The sequence below is a fragment of the Pocillopora verrucosa genome, chromosome 3, assembly GCF_036669915.1.
Source record: "Pocillopora verrucosa isolate sample1 chromosome 3, ASM3666991v2, whole genome shotgun sequence".
Lineage (NCBI taxonomy): Eukaryota > Metazoa > Cnidaria > Anthozoa > Scleractinia > Pocilloporidae > Pocillopora > Pocillopora verrucosa.
The window spans coordinates 4,371,053-4,393,176 of NC_089314.1; the positions used below are offsets into that span (position 1 = coordinate 4,371,053).

Below are 22,124 nucleotides of genomic sequence, written 5' to 3' on the forward strand. Positions count from 1 at the left end.
CTCGAGCGCCGAGCTTGGTAGCCACGCTAGCGGGCAGCAGCTTGGTCACCTAGCAAACTACTTCCTCTCAAGGTTTGGTGGGAGTTTTTCCTCTTAGATCTCAATAGTTCCGCCATTTGGATACTTTCATCTTTCTTAAATTTACTCCTTTAGATCGCGTTTGTTAAGGAAGAAGTGTCGGTAATGGCTATTCCAGTACAACCTCAACCAGTTCAACAGCCGAAATCTTGGGGTGAGTGTGAAAAAGTTTATCGATGTTTCATTTAGGTCAACACATGCTTCTGTCAAATGCGCAAACAAAACAAAGCTGTTATCTTTCTCTTCGCATCCTTTTTTCGATTTCTAGTACACGGTCTTTGTTATTTCCCATGAAATAAGTTAATGTTTTTTTTTTAAGTTTCGCAACACAAAGAAGGGATCTGTGTTGGATTAAACGTGCTAAAATTAAGCTAACATCCAGATCGCCTTTATTAATTAATGTTGTTTGCGAAACAACACATCCGAAAAGACCTATCATTATTTATCACCATCAATCGTCCCCGTATGCTATACATTTTTGACGCAGTTATCATCTTCGCCATTTCTTTTCAACTTTCATCAATTCATCTTTAATCTCATATATAATTAATGAATTGCGTTCATTTGTCGACTTTTCTTTCTCGGTTTAAATCACCGTTGATGAAATAGTTACACACCTCTCTGAGAATATTTAGTGTAAGGAAACTCTGCATTACCTTCTTTCTTTTGAGAAACAGGGTTACTTTTCTTTGCTCACCACTTGACATATTCACCTGTCTTACATGTACCTATACTTCCTTTTTCTCCAAATGACTTTCAAGTTATTAGCTTCCAATCACAAACAAGCATCCAATTGAACATTAAGTACTTAGCCCCTCAAACATGATACCCAGCCCGTACACTATTTACCTGGGAAAGCATCAAATAATTCATATGAACAAAATGCTGCATGTGAGCTAACTGGCCCATCCAGTTGCAGCTTCTCCCAGTTTCTGCTGCAAGAAGTAATTAGGAGTATGGCTGCTCTCTCTGGATGGAATACCTTCCCATAGCAAGGTTAAACTGCCCCCTCCCCCCAAACCAAGTTACTACCCTAAAGGGAGGATAAGTTCTTGAAGAAACTGTGGAGCTGCATCGGTGGGAGAGTAGAAAAGGTAATTTGGTATTATCAAATGTTGATAACATACATTAGCCACCTTTAAGAGTTTCAAAGCTGACATTTTGAGCATTAGCCTTTGTCCTCTAATGACAAATGGCTTATGCTTGAAACATCAGCTTTAAACTTTTTACAGAGGCCAATTTATGTTATCAAGTCAGTAGATAATACTAAATTACCTAGTACCATTCATTTATACTCCTTTGTAGCCAGATCAGCATTGACCTGGGTCCAGTGTGCTGACTGTTGGGTCACCACATCTGTTCATGAAAACTCTCTAGAAAAAGAGAGGTTAACTTTGCAGTACAGTCCACTGGGTAATTTATTAGTCAGACATTTTATAATTGGATCTCTATTGCCTCTTCAGAACTTAGTTTATATGAGCTTCATCGCACACCACAAGAAGCCATTACTGATGGAACAGAGATTTCAATTTCACCTCGCAGCCTACACAGTGAACTGATGTGTCCTATATGCTTGGACATGCTAAAAAACACAATGACCACCAAAGAGGTAAGTGGGTTTGGTACTAGATGTGCAAGCTCAGTATAAGATACTTAAACTGCTATACACTTTTCATATCAACCCTTTCACTCCCACAAGTGACCAAGACAGAATTTCTCCATACCATATCAATACAATATCAAGCAAGTAGGTAATGAGAACAGAGAAGAATATCATTTATGGGATTCTTAGTTGATCCAATACCAAATTCTCTGAACTAACATCATAAGAATTGTAAGGCAGATAGTAAGGAGAACTGCTAATTAGATCTTGGGAGGGTTAAGTAGAGAGTTCACAAGGGACATAATATGCTTTTTGCTTTTGCTGATTGGCTAGCTGGAAAGTGACTCACAAGGCTACCAAAAAGTTTTTAAGACTAATTTTTGGTACTAATTATTGATAGAAATAAACCATGATTTTGGTTCTTGTGAGGTACACATGTATATATATACTAAAACATTTATCCTAGTATCAGTGAAAGTGGTAAATAGTTGCCTTTAGTAATAGTAAATATATTATCCCATTAAGTCAGGTGTTGAACTAAATGTCCATTTTATCTAGTGCCTACACAGATTTTGCCAAGAATGTATCATCACTGCTCTGAGAAGTGGGTATGTACAAATTTACTGGGAGTCACTTTTTTTTTATCCCAAATTTGTGACAAATTCAGACTAACTAGAATTATGGTATTTTTATTCTAATTTTCTCTTTCAATTTTTTTCCACACATGTAGGAACAAAGAATGCCCCACATGTAGAAAAAAGTTGATTTCAAAACGCTCCTTACGGCCAGATCCTAATTTTGATGCTCTTATTGCTAAGGTAAGGTGTTCTGGGTTGTTTTCTTGTCTGCTTTTTCAGACATTTTGTGGTCATTGTAACATGCAATATTTTTATTGTCTGCCAGTTGATTCTTTGTTCTATGCAATTGTAATTGCAGATTTACCCAGACAGAGATGAATATGAAGCACATCAGGTTAGCACTTGGTGTAATAGACATATCTTGGATTAAAATGATACTTGATACAAATACCCATGGGAATACACCAGCCACTCTGTGGCACACCATCCAGGCATAAAATCTTGTGTTATTAATTAGATTGGTTTAAAAAAAACTAATATTTCCTTTTAATCCTGAATCAAACTCCCAAGAGTGACTGGCATCCAATTTCTCCTCACAATATCACCCCTAAATCACACAATAAAATCACAAGAATAAAGGAAATGATCACCAACTATAGAAGTTCTTGATTATTAAACAAATTCTCCTTGACAGCACCTGAAGAAATGCATAGAGAACAGTATGGAGAATATGCATACTGATGCTAGGGTGTAAAAACTTGAGTTAGCTTGCAAGTCAAGGCCTAAATGCTAGATGGTTTTTCATTAGCTGTACCACATAATCTGTTTCATATACATTTACGTATGTGCTTGGTATGATCCTGTAAGCTCCTGAATGAACAGTGCATTAGTTTATTGAAAATAGTTGTTATGTCAGCTTGCATTGTACTTTTTTTTTTTCACTCTGTTTATAGGAAAAAGTTTTACAGAGATTGAACAAACATCATAACCAACAAGCTTTGACAAGCAGCATCGAAGAGGGACTTAAACTGCAAGCAATCAATAGAGCACAAAGAGTGGTATATTCAGTACATGATACATGAGCTGTATAAAATTGGCTTGTTTACTCATAAGACACAGAAGCACTTGTCAATCTTACAGGTCAATTTTGATCCATTGGTGTAGTCATAGCTAGCAACACAATGGCAAATCTGACCAACACAATGTGACTGACAGCTCTTTTCTTGACCCTGATCGTGACATCTAAGCAGTCACTATCCTAGATTTGATGTTTTTTTTTTCATCTACCCAGTTAACTGCTATTGAAATCAGTTACTGTTAAATTGTTTGATAGTGAAGCCAGTCACTAAACTCCTAATATCTGATCATCCTGATTTGAAATAAGTCAAGTATTTATTTGTATTCAGTGCAGACTAATTTTAACCAACCAAACCTTACAGACACAGCATACAGTTATAACTGTAACTATAACTACATACAGTTATAACTTATAACCATAACTGCATACAGTGTATGCAGTTATGGTTGAAGTTTGTTTTACCTGGTTTAAATATGTTTTTTAATTTGTTTTCATACATATATGATGCAAGAAAAACAAAATTGAAGGAAAAAAGACTGTTTCGAAACAAAAAAATCTTATATAAATTAGTGGTAGTGATTGAAGCTGCATCATTTTTGTTTTATACATGTTTGTTGTTATTTTAGAGAAAAAGATCATCGGATGACCCATCACCAGGTGATGACACATTCACTGATTGAATGGCATGTATACTTTCAATAATCATTGTGACTTTACTGACTAATCCTCCATCCCTCTTTCCCAGGTCCAGGTTTATGATTTACTTATTCACTTTAGGACTGTAAATGTTTGATTAAAATTAATGCAACTCTCCTGAATTCAATGTAATTCAGAGTAATTTTTTTGCACAAGGTATCTGTACCAGATATCTGGTGAAGTTACATTTAAATGTCTTATTGATTACGTACCCATGTGTAGTGGCAGGATCAGGAGCCCCTGGAACACCAGGTCCCACAGGCCAACCAGCTGCTGGAGAAGGAGGTAGTAATGTGGTGCGAAAGCGACAGAAGACCTCATCAGATCCTGAGTCAGATGCAAGTGAAAGTGAGTGGTATCCTCAAGGGAATCAGTGTGGGAGTTATCTTTTGGAGTCCAAAGCTCTTTTGTCTTCCTTTTCTGTACATGTAAATTTTGGGGATTTTATAGAATTTTTGGGATGGACTGACATGCTGTCCACATAGAGCCACAGTACTCTTAGTAACTTCATGCAACATAAACCAGTATAACCTGTGGCCAGATGAGCCACTCCACTTTATTACTGACTTAACATTCCTCGGTACATATTTACCATTATTGTACTTGAAGTAATGTGAATCCACCAACACTTTATCAACAGATACCTTAGACTCCACTGGAGAAGCTGCTACAGAAACATCAGAGCCTGTTAATGTGAGGATTTGTCTGTCAAAATTAATATTATTCTTACTTGTACTTGTATTTGATTGTTGAATGCAAAATAAACACTGCTGACTATTTCTCCCCAAACAGTCAGATCTGGAAATTTGATGCATGATTACTTGTGTTTTTCTGTCTCCCAGAATTGTAAAGAATTGTAAAGAATTGTTGTCATATCTGAGTTTCATTTTTCTCACACTTTTATTTTTTTTACACAGGAAATTGAATTGGTGTTTAAACCTCACCCCAAGGATCATGACCCAGAGACAGTGGCCCAGCAAACACGCTACATAAAAACTACAGCTAATGCCTCAGGTGAACTGACTTTAAAGAGAAAAAAGATTTGTCAGCAATCTTCTTTTCACACTCACAAATTTACATCTGATCTTGTTGCATTTTTATTTCACTGATAATTTTCTACTACTCTCAATGCAAAAAGCACAATAATGAATTAAAAAGAGCAAACTTGTGGTCAGTTGCCATGCACACACATCCCCCAATGAAACCCCCCAGAGAATGTCTCCATAGTTTCAGACAGTACTGCAAATGTACCTCTCTGTTCCTGCAGAAGTATTTATGTGCTTTGGCGGCATTCCATTGCATGCTTTTAATACATCTATAGTACCTTCTCAGTTTACGTACACCATGATACTGATGAGCATGAGCTACAGGTTACTATCAAACACTTACTTGAACAGTAGCATACAACTTTTAAACAAGTAAAAATATCCTCACCGGTAGATTTTCTACATTTGCATGTTAGTATCACTTAGTTTTTCATGATAACATATTTTTGTATTTTGTTTTATGAATTTACAGTCGACCATCTTGCCAAGTACCTCGCAATGAGACTTGCCCTTGAGTCACAACAGGAAGATGGAGGTAAGTAACAATGACAAGTCATAAAACTGTAATAATTATAAATTATATTAATCATTTGTTGTTGTTTAAAGAACACCATCCAGCTCTTAATCAGTGAATCAGTGGAAGGAAAATTAAGGGAAGGAGAGGGGTGGGTGGGGGAAGGTACTTGGAAACATCCCCCTCAAAAACCACTCAGGAGTCTTGGGAAAAAAATTAGTACCAGCCATTTCAATAATTTTAAGATCCAGCCAAAACAGATGCAATAATTAAAAAAATTTTAATGGTTGGAGTCTGTGAGAGTTATAGTTTCCAGTTTTGAGTTTCAAAGCAGAGAAGAAGAGCCTGTGGTTGTCATGATATTAAACAAAAGATCTTTAATACAGGTGCTAACCCAACTGAGGAGAGCAGTGAAGCCACACAGTTCACAATATACATTGCTAGCATGCCAGGGCAATACACAGTAAGTGAACAGACATTACCATCTGGCCAGCAGCAGAATGTTGTGATTTATTAGCTGATATTGAAGAAAATTAATTGCCACAGTTTGGATGATAGTTGCAAGTGAGTTACTTGCAAAGGAATACATCTTGTGTCCAATCCAGGAGGGAGTCACAACACCCTAAAGTTTTGCACCAAGAAATTTTTTGTTTTAGCAATACATGTAAAATAGTGAAAAATGATGGAGTATATTTTGCTGGTCTGAGTAAAAGATGCATGTAGCTCACAGTTGTTTTCAATTGACTTTCAGCCTCTTCCTGGATCAATGATATTGGATTTTGTGAATGAGAAGGTAATCATTCAATCACTTAAAAATTAAGTACACCTCACTTTTGCCATACACCAAGCTGACACACTAAAAAGCATTTGCTTTTATGTACAGGTACATACATGAACACTTTTCTACAAAAGAAATTCAAACAAAGTATATATAGTAATCCTAGATCAGTGTCATTTGCATTTCTAACAACTGGCCTAAGATATTCACAGGATTTCATGTGAGGGACACATCACATAACCCTTAAACCCCTACGAGTGGTTGGCTTTTAATTTCTCCCTAAAATATCAACCCTTAGTCAAACATTTAGGGCATGAAAATAAAGGAAATGATCACTAACCAATGAAACTCATGTTGGTGAAACAAATTCTCCTCATCAGCACCTTAGGAATTGTATGGAGAACAGTAAGGAGATTGTGCATCCTGATGTTAAGTTGTAAAGGATTAAAAGGAGCCATTTCTATCAAAATTAATGCTACAATTAACAGTGTATTTCAATTTTCATGTTTTGTTTTACTTTATTTTCCCAGTACTGGAAAGTCAACAAGCCATTGGAGATGTACTATGCCTTGAACAAACCACAGAGTTGATTCATATTTATGAACTTTGACAGCTCCAATTTTTCCAGATTTTATCACCAACAAAGTGTGCTTGCTACAGTTGTTCATACCATATAGCAATAAGTTATATACCAAGCATCTTGCTTCTTATCATATGTTCTGTTTTTTAACCCTGCACTGGCTAATACATGTAGGATTGCAAGTTCCAAATGTTCATGTATTTATGGCATAATGCATATAGAGTCACACTAACTGCTACTGCTGTTTTATTTTAATAAAGTACTTATTGTATGCTGCACAATGTAGCTGCTCGCTATGATATTTATCCAGTTACAAGATATGTTAAGTGTTAGTAACACTGTAAATTTGGTATTGTACCTTTTTTCGGTAAATACGTGTAGTATCAGTGACTTTCTGGTGACCGCCAATAATTTGTGCATGTTTTGTCAGCCATTATGAGCTCTACTTGTTCCCCTCATGACCTAAGAAATTAAAAGCAGTGGTATCTTGTCATTTTTCTTGAACTCATCAAAATAAAAGTTGTTGAAAGTACTTTTTTGTGAACAAATAAGATTTAGTCTCTGATGTTTCATCAGATTTTTTTTTTCCCATTTATTGTTGTATGATAACATGTTACACTTTATTGGGGGTGTTGTCACCTCTAGAGAAACAGTTCAATCTGCTGTCACATATTAATTTTTGTAAATGTATGTTGTTAATTGGGAAAGCTAAATGTTGCATCTACACAACCGAACTAAAGAGCACACAGAATTGCCACGTTGTTTTTCCATATTGCTGTGAAGTCTTAATATGTCAGAAAATATATTTGTAAACGATCCAAGCATCCTCATAAGCATCATTACGTTTCTGAAAATTGTGGTATTCATGAAAAAAAGAAGGAAAAAAAACAATTTTTAAACAATACAAAGAGAGAGAATATTATTGTTTCAGATTTTGTATGAATGTTTGTGTATGTGGAATGTGTCTAATTTGGCTTTTGACCCTCGAGACCCTTTTTGCAAATCACTTCCGGTATCCCAAGCCCCTCCTCCAAAATCCTGTCAACAACCGGAACTGCGTCAAACACGTGTTGAAGGTAAGGATTACGAAGTTTTGAGAGTAGAAAAAAGTTCGCAAGATGCAGTTGATTCTAAGCTCCTAGTTTAAGCTACTTTTTAATCAATTTAGAGGAAATCAAGAGAATCCAGGCATGTTTTGGGCAACTTTGGAGCTGTTGAGCAACTACTTGCCCGAGATCGGACTAACTGGTGTTTACGCAGTTGCTATATTGACCTTCATTGGATTTTGTTCCGATCGAATACGGCAAAGGAAGAACCAACAAAACGCCATTGACTCCGATTATCAAATTGGAAGGCGTCTTGGATTGTTTGAAAGCATGATTGATGACCTTCATAGCTATGGTGGAGGTTTGCAATCTGTTGTTCTTTTGCTGAAGTCCAAAGTCTCTCTTCAACAGACCATGGTTCGGCAAACATTGGAACGTTTGCCAAGGAAACACACCATTCTTCGTATGCGAGTCAGAGAAGTTGCTGTGCACGGGAGAACGAAGGTAGTGAAATGTTTTATTGAGATGGATGAACCGTATGCTATAGATTTCTACATCAAAAGTAAACAGGCTCGTAATTGGGAATCGTCTTTTGAAAAGGAACTCTCGACTCCATTCCAGACCTCTGACGGTCCTTTGTGGAGAGCACGATTGTTCAAGGAGGAATATGATGCAAAAGAAAGGTGTTTCTTGAACACCTTGCTGTTTTCAGTTCATCAGCTCATCGCAGACGATACCGCTTTGTTGAATCTTTGTGGAGATTTCTTAGATTTCTTGAACATGGAGAGTGGCAAGGTTGACAATGACATCAAAACAACAAGTGTTCCTCTATACCCACCTATTTCTGATCTTTTAAAGCATCACATTACCTTAACTCAACTGGATAAAGTTCTGCTTTCTCTTAAGCCCATCTTCGCTCGACTGTTGTATAAGATAGTTCAAAAGCAGAAACTCTTTTTGGTGTTGTCCAGGAAAAGTTAGAGACTGATGAAATACCATGGAATCAGGTTGTCAGCCTTTCAGTAGATAACACTAATTCAATGGTGGGTGCTCACAATTCTTTGGCATCCCACTTCAAAGCAAAAAATCCAGAGACCTATGTATTGGGATGTCCTTGCCATTTGGCGCACATTGCAGCAAGTAGAGCTCATGACGAATTTGCAAAGATTATAGGAATCAGTGCAGAAGAGCTTCTTATTGATCAGTATTACTGGTTTGATAAAAGCACAAAACGGAAAGGGATCCTACTTGAGTACATGCAGTTTTGTAACCAGGAGTATGGTAAGATACTGAAGCATTCTTCTACCAGGTGGCTTTCTTTAGAACGCTGCGTTCAACGCACACTTGAAAAGTATACTGGATTGAAGTCATACTTTTTGAGTGAAGATGCTGGTGATGCGAGATTCAAGAGGTTACAGAAAGCCTTTGAAAATCCACTCACAGAAGTTTCCCTGTTTTTTCACAATGCTTCCATCCCACTGTTTACAAATTTTAACAAACTTTTGCAGTCAGACGAGCCATCCATTCACATAGTTTATGACTCTGTCATAAAACTTGCAAATACTCTTGGAAATCGTGTTATCAAGGTGGAGGTCATGAAGAAACCACTTAATGAAATTAATTTGCAAGATCCAACAATTTATATACCCCTTGCAGAAATTCACTTAGGAGGGACGACAAAGTTTACACTACAGAGGCTACTTAATCAAGGGGAAATATCTCAAACAGCCTACACTCGTTTCTTAACAGCAGCACATGAATATTTCAAGGCAGCCTTCCAATATGTTTTGAGCAAGTTTCCTATTACTGATGAGCTGCTGAAGCATGCAAGATGGATCAACGTTCAGAAACGTAGTCAGGCAAAATGGGAGAGTGTAGAATACTTTCTATCCAGGTTCAAATCAGCCTTGAACACTGTTAACATTGATGAGATGTATGATGAATTTCGTGATTATCAGTCTCTAACAGATGAAGACATTGGTGTGATTGCTTGGAAGGAAGCTAAAGTTGTTGATGGATTAGTTAATGATCAGGAAATTTTCCATTACAGAGTAGACATTCTCTGGTGGTACATGTCACAAATGGTAATTCCTGAATCCTCAGCAAAAAGATTTTGCCATCTTCAGAAGGTGGCAGAGCTGGTTGTACTTTTGCCACACAGTAATGCAGGGGAGGAGAGGCTGTTCAGCATGGTTCGCAAGAACAAAACAGATAGTCGGTCCTCCCTTAAACTGGAGGGAACTCTATCGAATTTACTGGCAATGAAGTTGCAGTACCCAGAGGAAACCTCACCGTGTTTTAAGTTCAACCCTGATGAGAATCTTCTCAGCTCTGCAAAAAAGGCAGCGAAAGACTACAACAGAGAACACTGAGAAGGTAAGGAATACTCTGAAACAAATAATCTGTCGTCGTTTTTTTTATTTGACGCATATTTTTGAAGTCTCCAGGTTTGAGGTCCTAATCTCCAGGTTTCTCTAGGCTTTTTTTTTTAAAACCTCCAGATTTGCATGTGATGGGGGTTGGAAGGTCTGTAGTTGGAAAGCCAAGGAATCAGTTCACTGCAGTGATTCCACCAACTAGCTTATGTGATCCAACCATTTTAAGGAAAACTTGTATTCTGCCAAGAAATTTACCCAAATGTTCCATTTCTGAGCTGGTAGAGAAATGTAAAGAGAACAAATGTACTGTACATGGAATGCTTACAGCTGCAGCAAGTGTTGCCATAGCAACCATGTTACAGAATGGTGACCTGCGAATACCAATGTCTATTCCTTTGAGTTTTAGTGTGAATGTGAGACAGGAATGCCAGCCACCAATATCAAGCAAAGATCTGGGTTGTTTTACATTAGACTGTGGGCTTAAAATCCCTGTGCCAGTTCTGCAAGACATACATGAGCATTTTTGGAAATTTGCACAGAAATGTACACAACAGGTACGGCAAGCAGTTGCAAGCGGAAAACACCATGCATGTTTGAAGGAACTTCATTTATTGGACATTGACTTTGCCAAAAAAATGTACAAAGTCTCTAAAAACAAGAAAACAGCAGGTCGTTTGAATAGGCTATGCCATGTTTCTAATCTTGGAAAACAAACCTTTGGAAAAGAAGGTGAAACGAAGGCTTATGAGTGTAATGGAGTGTATTTTGCTGGTGCAGGGCATAATTTTGGCCCTGTGTTTAGCAACAACTTAGTGACCATTGATGGTCAATTGTTTTGGAGTATTATATATTACAGTAATGTTGTCACTCAGGATGTGGCCACTGAATATGCTGAACTTGTTTTCAAGACTCTAAAAGATGTTGTATAAATACAAGCAGTTATCGCTGCCGTAAGGTGGTTATACATTTACTGTAGGTTCACATAGATAAACCCTTTCACTTACAAGCTCTATACAGTGGGTAATTTTTTTGCACCATCTGCCAGACATTTCCTACAATTTAAGCTCTTAGTATTAAGTGTTTAAATCCAAGAAATATCCTTTAGTTGATAATTTTTTCTGTCTTGTCATCATATTTCTGCTTGAAGTAAATGAATATTGTAAGGATAGATTCCCTTCTGGTCACTCCTGGTAATGAAAGGGTTAAGCTAATGAATATGAAAAAAATGTAGACTTGTGAAAAACTACCATGCATAAAATCAGGTATTGGATAAGTTTCTATATGTTTTACCAAGCCCACGTGGCAGCCAGACATGTCCCTCAAATCAGCTACAGTATTGTTCAGCTAAACCTGTAGTATCGGGTGACAATTTAAAATAAGTAGTGAGACATGCTTTTTTTGTAAACCAAGAAGCAATTTTATGCCTTAAAAAACACAGCTTAGAGCTATTGCACTTCTGTTTGTACATGTAACCCAAAGTTCCCATGATCTAAGGGTATTTTCAAGGAGAGAGCATTGTAAGTTGAAATGCAGAAATCAACAATTTAAAGCTAGCCCACTCTACAATTTAAAATAGTATAGAACACTATTAAATTACACAACAAGAAGTTCCAAATATTTCAGGTTCTCCCAGGGCTTGAGTTAATAAAATATGTTACTGTTCAACAAGTTAATTCTGTAGGGATTTTTTTTTTTTTTTAACAAAGAATAGATTGTATTATTTTATAATTTTTACAGACAATCTGAGTGTTTTAGTTTTTAATCTTCTAAGTCCATTTTAAGTTGCAGTGCAATACTTGAACCAACCCTTTAACTCCCATGAATGACCAAGACAGATTTTCTCCTTACCATATCGATACAATATCAAGCAGACGAGTGATGAGAATAAAGAAAAATATTAATTATGGGATTACTAATTGATCCGATACCAAATTCTCCAGCTAACAGACAGTAAGGAGAATTACCAATGAGATCTAGGGAGTTAAAGGGTTAATGATCAGTTAAGTATTCAAACTTAAATTGTGCTTCAATTAACTTGTCAAATTTTAAAGGTAACAGTATTATTTCTACCAGTCACTAATTGTCAGTGAGTGAGAGAGAGAGATAGAGAGAGAGATACTTTATTAACCACCATTGCAGCCATAGGCTGAATTACGGGATATTTACAAATACTGATGATAACAAAAGAGAGAATAAGAAAAATTTTCTACATCTTATAGACATGGCTAAAAATAAAACTGTTCTTCAAACGCTCGGTTTTACATAGGGGGAGAGTGAAATCACTTTTGCGTCTCAGTGCATATTTACAACTCTTGAGTGATGAAGGATGCAATAAGCGTGCTGTTAGTTATAACTTGTAATATGTAATGAAATAGGTTGTTCATTGTGGTAGCTGGATAAATTTGTTCTGATGTCTCACTACATCTAGTGACTTTGTTGTGAGACAACAGAACAAATTTATATTATCAACTTGTAGTATGTTTAACCATTATATGTGACAAAGATTTGGAAATATATTGATAAAGAAATTAGTTGATGGAATAGAAAACTGCAGTGTGTCCATTTTAATTCTAAATCCAAGATTGTTCTTATGGTGCAATAATGTCAATTATGCTGGGTAAGAAGTGGTTTAAAAAAAGACAAAAATGAGATTGCAATACTACTGCCACTTGAGGTAAGAAGTATAATGTCTTACCCTCATTCTGATTCACTGCTAAAGAAAAATCAAAAAATCAAAAATTGCATTCTCTCCTTCCTTCCCCTCCCCTCCCCCCAGTAATTCAAGTAATTAAATCTTGAATTTGCAAAGCTTGCATTCACAGGTTAACAAAAATAATAATAAGTAAAAAAAATAGTATTAAAAATGGTTTGTTCAGGGAGAGTTTCCATGCTTCCCGCACTTTCCAGATTTCCAACTGTGTTTACTTGCGTCACTCTGCATTGCTGACGTCATTAGTGCAACTAGCATCGCGAGATTTAGCTAGACTCAAAAGTACTAGATAAAAAATAAGGCTTTTAGAATGAGAAATAGAGAGAATATCAGCATCTGCACTACTCTCTTATGGCTAATAGCCTGTAGATCTTTTATGAATGGACGCAGACTGTATAAATATTTATGTAAGGACAAACGAACACAAAAGAATATCTAAAGATCCTGTATCATGGTTTTAGTTTTGTAAAAACTTTTATTGTCTTCTTCTTTTACTGTCTTTAATTATTTAACATCATTGTTATTCTGTTTTATCGATGCCGCCAGAGAAAAAATCTTTGAAAAAATTTCGTAAAATTATGCTCAGCTCCTGAATGAAGTTTCACAAGAGATGCAACTTTTGGATAGCAAATCTGAAGACATTTTATGTCACATCACACGGTGTTACTTCTCAAATACGTAGAAAGCTTTCATCCGAAAAAAATTGAATACCAAAGAGCGCTTCATTTGTTCTGAAAAATATATAGATAGATATCTACATGATCCAACAAAGGCCAGGTTCCAGATAGTGAAGTATAAAACGACTACTCATTACGCTCACCGTTGTTTTCAGAACTTCATCGACGTTTTTGCCTCGGTAAAGCGTATTAAAATACTCTCGATGGCGGATACACGCGAGGTAAAGCATTTACAGCGCTTAAAAGCGTTGTACACAGCTGGGAGATTCGTTCCAAATGCTCTGGACCAGCAAGGACTATGTCACATACACCATGCCGCTTATCGTGGTTATCTGGTGTGTACAAAATGGCTCATTAAACGTGGAAGCAGCCTGACTGCCAGGTAAAATATTTCTTAGATAATCAATCCGTTTATTTTGCTTCATAAAGTACCTGTTTTCAGGTAGACAGAATATTGGTCTTGTACGAAAGGCACTATTGATTTAATTACTCTTTTTTATTTACCAAAATACTGTTCTGATTTTTATCCGTTTAATCTGTCTTCATAAGATTGTAAGCCAGCAATTTAGAAATAGTTTTTAAACTATAGAACTTCTCCGTGGTTTTGGATTCTGATCACCCTTTTTCATTTTAGACGAATAATAGTTTTACTAAGTGCCTAATTGCACGAAACTTTTAATTTGGGCAACTCAGCGTTTGAGCCTCAACCTAATCTTGGCAAATGTCAACGATATCAATTCAGACTTCTTATTATTGTTACGAGGTAGACTTCTGTGTAGGTATAAATTAAAGAAATGCTAAGAAAATAGGCCTCAGATGGGAATATATACATTATTATGATGGAATTGCTGATACCTGCTTTCTTCATTTTAAAGTAGTAGCTTCAAAGGGAAAATTTTTTTTCGGTTTTGAATTAGCATGTTATTTTTCAACTTAACAGGGCTCCTGATCATAACCATTTTTATATAAGTTTGATGAGAATGTACACATCGCTGGTAAAGCTAGATAGACCGGTTTCTATCTTCAATGCCCGCAACAGACTGTCCCTCATTCAACTAGTATTGAACGATTTTTGGATAACGTGAACCCGTTCTGCTTTCTCTACATGATAAAGGTCTGCAGAAGGCTCGGTACCAGCTCATTACGCGGCCGCCGGTGGCCATCTTGAATGTCTCAAGTGGATTCACCGAAAGGCTTCGAAAAGCATCTCTTTAACGGTTCGTAAAATTCAACTGAAATGTTAACAGTTTTCAATAAAATTCTTTCCTTCTTATTTTTTAATGATCAATGATTTCGAGTAGATGAGGCAACGTACAGTTTTGAGGCTACAAATGCGCTCGACAATGACAATGATTACATGTGCTATTTATCACAACAGGACAACAGTGGAGTTACACCACTTTATTTTGCAGGTAAGAGGAAAGCTAGCATAGTTCAAACGATTAACGCTAATACGGCCATTTTACAGTTTTCATAAGACAAGGGGGAAGGGGGCAGAGAAGAGGGAGGCATATCAGAAAGGGTGGGGGGATAAAGGAGAAAACGGATCAAAAAGAATAGGGCTTAACATTTGATTGTTTTCATGATCATTTACCTAACTCTCCATCACTCTATTCATCTATCAATTAATTAATTTACCAATCTATCAATCTGTCAATCTTCTATCTGTCTATCTACCTATCTTTATATCTAGCCATTTGTTCCTTTATTAATTCTTTCATTAATTCATTAATTCTTATAGAGACTCATTCATTTATTCATTCACTCACTCACTCACTCGTTTATTCATTCATTTTTTCTTTCATTCAGTTATGCTCTCATTTATTATCTCTCAGCCCAAGAAGGTCATTTGAACTGCTTGGCGTGGCTCGCAAAGCACTCGGGAACATTTCACCGAGAGATGTCTGTGGATGGTATGACCGCTGTCCATGCAGCAGCTCTTGAGGGTCATTTAGGCTGCCTGGTGTTTCTGCTAAGCTCTACTGGTTGTAGCGCGCTGGCTCGGGACAGGACTGCGAACACACCTTTGCATTATGGTATCATTCTGATACTCTATAATAAAATTATAGATAAGTCACCAATTCTATGATAACAGTTTATGTAAGAGTTCCTTTCTCCTACACAGTAATAAAAGTTACATACGCGGACGACTTCACTTGACAATTTTTTTTCTAATGTGCCTGTTATGTCGGTGTCTACGTTTCCGATAGCATTTTTCCAGGGATGTTTGTCACCAAGCACGACCTTGTGTGTTAAACCCAGTCCTCTGGCCTAGCGTCTATACATTTCAAACAATGGCCAAAAGGACCTCTGCCTTTTTAAATGTTTTTACCGACGAAGCATCTTCTATTTTGTTTCTCTATTCAGCGGCAGCCTGTGGCCGCCGTTCCTGCGTCGAGTGGCTCCTGGGTAACATTAGCAGTGTAGGTAATGAGAGAAATAAACTTGGCTCCAGTCCCTTACATGTAGCTGCACAAAATGGTCATCTAGAGGTGGTAAAACTCCTTGTTCGAGCGTGAGTATTTTTTCGTTGTTCATCATTTTTATTTTATCATTTTCGTTGTAAAGTGGGCAGTCTTAATTCGACTTCCCTGTTACATGGTCGCCTCATTAATAGGTCTTCATGGTCGGCAAATATTTTCCCATCCAACCTGACCGAAGTCGGATGTTTCGTTCGATAATCTATCTCTATGTCGATCGATAGTTAGCCGTTTAGTGATTGATAGCCGGTTGGTAGTAGGTCCACAGTCAGCCGATTGTCGGCCTGTGGTCGGCCAATGGTCGACCAACACTCAACCGATAATGGAACGATAATATCCTAATAATCAGCTGATTCCTCGCCATCTCGACCGAGTGCGTCATAAAATTGTGAGTCAATTGGCAACCGACTGCTGACTGACCATCAACCCGCATATCGTTCGACTATCAGTAGATATATCAACGATGATAGCCATTGATAATGCTTATAATCAGCCTCCAATATCCACATGAACATTTGTATAAGCATACCGCTTTCAATGTCTTTGTGTTACACAGAGGTGTGGCAATCAAACTTCGGGACAGACTGGGTAGAACCCCATTCGACGTGGCTATCGAAAGTGGAAATGGAGCATGCGCAAACTTATTATATAAGGTATTAAAGAAAGAAAGACTAAAGAAATCCATGGGTGACGTCAGCTAATCTATATTCTGAAACTAGCGTGAGCGACAAATTATCACAATTATATCTAAGCGATTCAAAATAACCTGTTCCAGTCATTCATTAAGTAAAACAGAGAGAAATAGCAATCAGCGTGATAGTAGCGGAGGAGTGAAAAAGGGAGAGCAGGTTAGATCAGGTCAGGTAAAGAACGCGACCCGACCCAAACCTCCCTCGGTTTTTCATTCCTCCGCTTCTAATGCGTTGTTTACTATCCCTTACCCAGACCTTCCACGGCTAAGCAGTTGTAAGCGGTTCTGCTATTTCATTTCAGTTACACGGTAGGATCTGGGTTCGAGATTAGGAACAGGCTAAATTCAAAGGGACTTTTGTACCGTTACCTCCAATCTTCCTGCTCGAGACATGTTGGAAACATAGTCAGGGTGGCTTTTTTCGCCACTGTTCTCAATACGGACGCACAAAGCCATTCTCGTTTAAAGAAAACTTTTATCTCATCACTTCTGCGACTGTCTGGAATCTTGTAATAAGATAGTGAAACTAACGATAGATGATATGACAAGCGCACTTCGGGTTACTTTTTTCCGTTCCAAAAAAAATCCAGCAAAATATTCCATTTAATAAAATGAGGTAAGAGCAAACCCTCGCTTGAATCTCAGTGATGTTAGCTTGTGAACATATTCTCATTGTTAGAGCTTCGGCACAAACGCTTCCACGGGAAATTTTGAGGCCTTAAACAAAGCAAGCCGGCAAATGGTCTCTGAGAGGCTTAGCACTGATTAAAATTATTTTCACTGTCAGAACCCCAGCAAACCTCTCCCCGACTCGTCTCGACCTTTCCGTGGGAAAAGAAACACGCGTCCTGCAGCACTAATAATAAGGGCATATTCGCAAGCTAATCTTATGTTTGACTTGATTCATAATTTTGATTGCTCTTCTTTCTAGGCCGAGACCTTCAGCATTCAAGGTATGAATGGCTTAATTTCTGGACACCACAGCCTCAAACGAGTTCGCTTTGAGAGAAAAGCGATCGAACGTGACCGTCGTTCCGAAAAAGCTTCGACTCATCAACAATCACGGCAACTTTCTCCCGATCACAAATTATTAGGAAGAGGAAATACAATGCAAAACCAACATTTATTATACAAGAATAGCGTCGATGCCATTTCAATGAATCATCATAGCAATCTAAGAATGGAAAGTGACGGGAGCAAATCCCCCAAAGGGGTTGCTCCTACGGATCAGAGATACGCCGGTCGGCTATCTCGGGGATTCGACCCTTCTTCCGAAGACTTGCATGTTAAAAGTCACGCAACAAGAAGCAGCTTAATACCTTGGTCACGTGTTTACCAAATGACGCAATCAACGGAGTTATTACCTAATCATCATCAATCAAAGGTTTATTCTTCTTATTCCCTCTCGGACGCAAGTGGCCGGGATGATTCGTCTCCTGAGCGACAATTTACCAGTTCGCAACATTACGTGGTAAGTTTAAGGGGTGACTAACTGTTTTTGCCCTTCCTCGATGTTATGACACTCATAGGCGGCTGGCTGCTTCAAGATTTCAAAGGTTGCATTTGTAGGATCCGGATGGCAATGAAAGTCGTTGAAAAGTTGGCAATTCATGACAAGTTTACTTCAGGTTAAAGGCAATGAGACGCGCAGTAGTGTTTTGGTTTCAATGACTATACCCCTCCCAAACGACTATGAGCCATAAAGATGAGTTATTATATATTAATATTCCTTTGTCGGGCATTGTTGGGCATGTTTGCGGGCTTAAATGGAGAACTTGGCAGGCTAAAATGTATTTTATCTTTCAAATGTATTTATCTATTCAGTATTTTATATCTCACCTAACGCCCAAACATATCTTTACAATAAAAAAAATTATAGTATTTTGTATGACTTTCCGATTACCACATGAAAATGCCCTAAAATATTGCCCCTTGTATGAAATCATTTCTTTAATTTTGTTTGATTGGTTCTTTGTAGGTATACGAGCTACCTTTCCTTACTTTACGCGGAATCCGCGCCAATATACCTAAAAGGCATTTTCAGAAGTTTTGGAAAAAATAGCGGGAGCCTTTAAAAAATGCCCCGAACCATTGGTACCGAAATAGGGCCGAACTAACTTAAACAAAATTACTTTTTGTGTTAATTAATTGAATCTCATCGCAGGTGACAAACTATGAAGATGTTTCCTCGGAGAAACGAAACACATCTTTCTTCTCCAGAATCGTTTCATGGAGAAAAAACAAGGTATTTATTTTTTCATTTTGATTGATCGCTGAGTTCGATGACTTTTGCGTCTTTCCTAACTACGTAGATGTAAGGAAAGGCTGCAGACTGTCATGTGCTGCTTAGAATGATTAGGGAGATTAAAGTGTCTGGCAATTGGTCTTGGATGCGTCTTTGTCATTCCTTTCTACGTCGCGAAGGTGTTCTCAGAATCGGTTACCTGGTCGTCTTCCCGTTTCACCAGCAAATATCGGGACTCAAACCATCAATTGAGATTACTTATCTCTTCATGAGCACCTACGCCAAAGTCATCTATTGCATAACTTGCACTGACTGCAGAAAGACATTGCAATGCATTTGCTCAGGTACTGACATTGATTCTTAAATTCTGTAGGACCTCTTTTCAGGAGACTTTGATCGTTTTGACGACATCGTTGAAACTGGCACAGAGGGAGAAAATTTCATTAAACGACTCTACAAATTCTCAAAAAGGAAAGTGACAAGGTCATCAAGCTTTGCGCTCGAGAGTTTGCCAGATAATGTTCTAAGAGAAAGAAGAAACAGTTTTGTGGTGTCAGGAAATGACGAGTTTTTGTCTGGTATTGTCAGCGACTCAGTTGGAGATCCATGTAAACAAGAGAAAAAAGGTGAAAAACTTGTTCAGCAGACACATAAGGAAGAAACTTCTACCAGTGATGTGTATCGTGCCAAAGGCAACTCCTCGAAAAATGAGAAAACGTCGAGAGATGCTAAAAAGACTCGCAAACGCCATAAGGAAACCATTCCGCGGGAAAACTCCCTGATATGGTGAAAGCGGAATTTATCGCGTTAGCGGCTCAACGCAGGATGATGGAATTTAACTGAGAGAACCAATCCAGTCTCGTCAGTTCCAAATTGGTCATTTTTTACAAGGGCTGTATCAGAGAAATAGGTGTTTCTCTGTCGTTCCTGTAACAAAAGAATGTAAAATGACAAATGGCCAACTGCATTACATAAGCAATAGTTTTGTGAGATCAAAAATTCAAATGTAATGGGAAAATATTAATAAAGCCATGAAATAATTTCTTTTTGCAAGGTCTTGAATTAGCTTAGGTTCGTAATTACCAAGAGATTATAAACTGTTTGTAATCTCTTGCGAGAGAAATCTCTTGTAATTACTTATTTGAGGAAAAAATCGAAAGTATTGCGAAAGTACCACAAATGTTTACTTAAAGACTAAAAATTACAGCATACTTGGTTTGGTATCGTATTCAAGATTCGCAGTAAAGAATTGGTCAAATTCTCTTGCAAACGCTGCTTAAATGATATACATCCGGGTAACTTTTCTTTCTCGCCTATTCATGTGTTGTCGAAAAGGAAAAATACGTTCATACACTCCCTATGATTCTCTAAGGAAAATTCAAACGAAGTAAGATCAATGTGACCAAATTTTTTGTGACCAAAAATATAATGGCCCAAGAACAATCTACATTGGTAAGGCATATATCTATGCCTAGCACGGGGGGATTAGTCGTCACCGACAGAGTGAGAAGAGGGGGGGGGGAGAGACTTTAAAAAACTGATTGCCAATGAACTGCCATTATAACTGTAGTATAACTGCTTAAGTGATTATTAAGATGTGCGCGTCCTGATTGGCCAGGAATGCGTCATAATTCGTGGCATTCATCTCGTTAAGTTCACCTCGTTAAATTCTGTTAAATTCTAGTGGAGACTGGCTGCTTATTTCGATCCGAGTAATCAAAGCAATTGGAACAAAATGGTTTCAAAAGAAACACAAATTTACAACAGAATTGAAAGCAATATCCAAATATCCTGACCAAAACAAGCTTGCTGAACAAAAGATGAATTATATTGTAAAAATATTCTGCAGTTTGAATGCAATAAGCTCCACGTGAAAACGCATCTGTCATTTGCTTTCTCCCTCAAGTGCCTATAGGAACCGTGTAATCCGGAATTCCGTAAGAAAAAACATTTCTCCAAAGCTTTCTCAGCCGATGTGCTTTCTTACGTGGAGTTTATTGCATTCAAACTGCGGAATCTCCCGCACTGCAGAGGCCACAACGTGCTTTCTGCTCAGAACTTCCAGAAGCTTTGGCAAATGGAATGGAGCAGACACTGTGCAAGCAATTTTTCCAAAACCGAACAAACGCTGAAATGACAAACTCATGCCATTTGTCGCGCTAGACCGGTTCGTATGAACGAAGAGCGATGCCGTAACACCGGCTGGCGTCAGCCGGGCTGAAAGCTCTGATCTTTTCTGAGAATGAGGACAGCTGGGAAGTTTTGAAAAGAACTAGTTTTTTCGAAAATAGATTAAGAAGGCAACAAATAGTAAAAGAAAGGAAAATAAAGCGAACTATGGAATAGCGCTTTATGCAATTGTCAGCAATTTCGCTCTCGTTTGACTGACTTAACTAAAGAAAATCAAACCTGCCAAAGTCTTTCGTCTGTTCCACTTCAAAGTTTGGGAAAATTTTTGGAAACTTTTTAGCATATTTTCCAGGGGATCACTCGCTATCACTCGGGAATCTGTGTCTTTTGAAACTATCAGCGATCTGTGCAGGCTTAACTTAAAACATAAAGCTGAAATATCGAAGGGCTAATATATATAAAAACGACTAAAATATAAAAGGACTAATTTAAAAACGCTTTCGTAAAAAGATAAGTCTTCAGTTTTTTTCTTGAAATCGTCCAGACTGTCACAAGATCTTATTCCTAGTGGCATGTCATTCCACAACTGTGGTGACGCTACTGAAAAAGAACGAAAAAACCATAGTTGCGCAGATCATATTTAACATCAAACAGGCGATGGCCATCAGCAGATCTTAAGTTGCGGCTAAGAAAACTTCCCCTTTATACCATCTTCAGTTCCTTCAGGGGAAACCAACATGTTCGTGGATGATAAAATGATATCGTGTGTGGCTGAAAATGGGGATCAAGCAATACAACAGCTAAACAAAGCACTGA

General features: G+C 37.7%; 3 protein-coding genes across 3 annotated transcripts; all 3 read left to right on the plus strand.

The window, feature by feature from the left end:
• Positions 1-59: 59 nt before the first annotated feature.
• Positions 60-7,483, plus strand: LOC131796529 (E3 ubiquitin-protein ligase RING2). Its single transcript, XM_059114121.2, has 14 exons — positions 60-232; positions 1,542-1,687; positions 2,240-2,289; positions 2,412-2,499; positions 2,618-2,653; positions 3,213-3,317; positions 3,964-3,994; positions 4,256-4,381; positions 4,674-4,726; positions 4,951-5,047; positions 5,552-5,614; positions 5,980-6,056; positions 6,345-6,386; positions 6,902-7,483. The coding sequence occupies exons 1-14, from the start codon at positions 184-186 to the stop codon at positions 6,959-6,961; spliced, it is 1,023 nt and encodes a 340-aa protein (XP_058970104.1). The 5' UTR covers positions 60-183; the 3' UTR covers positions 6,962-7,483.
• A 555-nt stretch (positions 7,484-8,038) lies between these two features.
• LOC131796542 (uncharacterized) lies at positions 8,039-12,909 on the plus strand. Its single transcript, XM_066163062.1, has 3 exons — positions 8,039-8,973; positions 9,078-10,211; positions 10,466-12,909. The coding sequence occupies exons 1-3, from the start codon at positions 8,142-8,144 to the stop codon at positions 11,302-11,304; spliced, it is 2,805 nt and encodes a 934-aa protein (XP_066019159.1). The 5' UTR covers positions 8,039-8,141; the 3' UTR covers positions 11,305-12,909.
• A 1,056-nt stretch (positions 12,910-13,965) lies between these two features.
• Positions 13,966-20,144, plus strand: LOC131796514 (espin). Its single transcript, XM_066163063.1, has 9 exons — positions 13,966-14,144; positions 14,703-14,757; positions 15,141-15,174; positions 15,598-15,798; positions 16,130-16,277; positions 16,799-16,895; positions 17,865-18,404; positions 19,098-19,178; positions 19,552-20,144. Exons 1-9 carry the CDS (start codon positions 13,966-13,968, stop codon positions 19,966-19,968), a joined length of 1,752 nt encoding a protein of 583 aa, XP_066019160.1. The 3' UTR covers positions 19,969-20,144.
• The last annotated feature ends 1,980 nt before the right edge of the window (positions 20,145-22,124 follow it).

What these genes read in the sequence shown, in the direction of transcription:
- LOC131796529 (XM_059114121.2), top strand. Translation starts at nt 184, where the DNA reads ATGGCTATTCCAGTACAACCTCAACCAGTTCAACAGCCGAAATCTTGG. An exon ending in TTGATGCTCTTATTGCTAAG is followed by an intron (nt 2,500 to 2,617) that starts GTAAGGTGTTCT and finishes TTGTAATTGCAG; the next exon opens with ATTTACCCAGACAGAGATGA. An exon ending in TGAGTCAGATGCAAGTGAAA is followed by an intron (nt 4,382 to 4,673) that starts GTGAGTGGTATC and finishes CTTTATCAACAG; the next exon opens with ATACCTTAGACTCCACTGGA.
- LOC131796542 (XM_066163062.1), top strand. Translation starts at nt 8,142, where the DNA reads ATGTTTTGGGCAACTTTGGAGCTGTTGAGCAACTACTTGCCCGAGATC. An exon ending in TTTGGTGTTGTCCAGGAAAA is followed by an intron (nt 8,974 to 9,077) that starts GTTAGAGACTGA and finishes CCCACTTCAAAG; the next exon opens with CAAAAAATCCAGAGACCTAT. An exon ending in TCGCAAGAACAAAACAGATA is followed by an intron (nt 10,212 to 10,465) that starts GTCGGTCCTCCC and finishes CCTAATCTCCAG; the next exon opens with GTTTCTCTAGGCTTTTTTTT.
- LOC131796514 (XM_066163063.1), top strand. Translation starts at nt 13,966, where the DNA reads ATGGCGGATACACGCGAGGTAAAGCATTTACAGCGCTTAAAAGCGTTG. An exon ending in TGAGAATGTACACATCGCTG is followed by an intron (nt 14,758 to 15,140) that starts GTAAAGCTAGAT and finishes TTATCACAACAG; the next exon opens with GACAACAGTGGAGTTACACC. An exon ending in TACACCACTTTATTTTGCAG is followed by an intron (nt 15,175 to 15,597) that starts GTAAGAGGAAAG and finishes ATTATCTCTCAG; the next exon opens with CCCAAGAAGGTCATTTGAAC.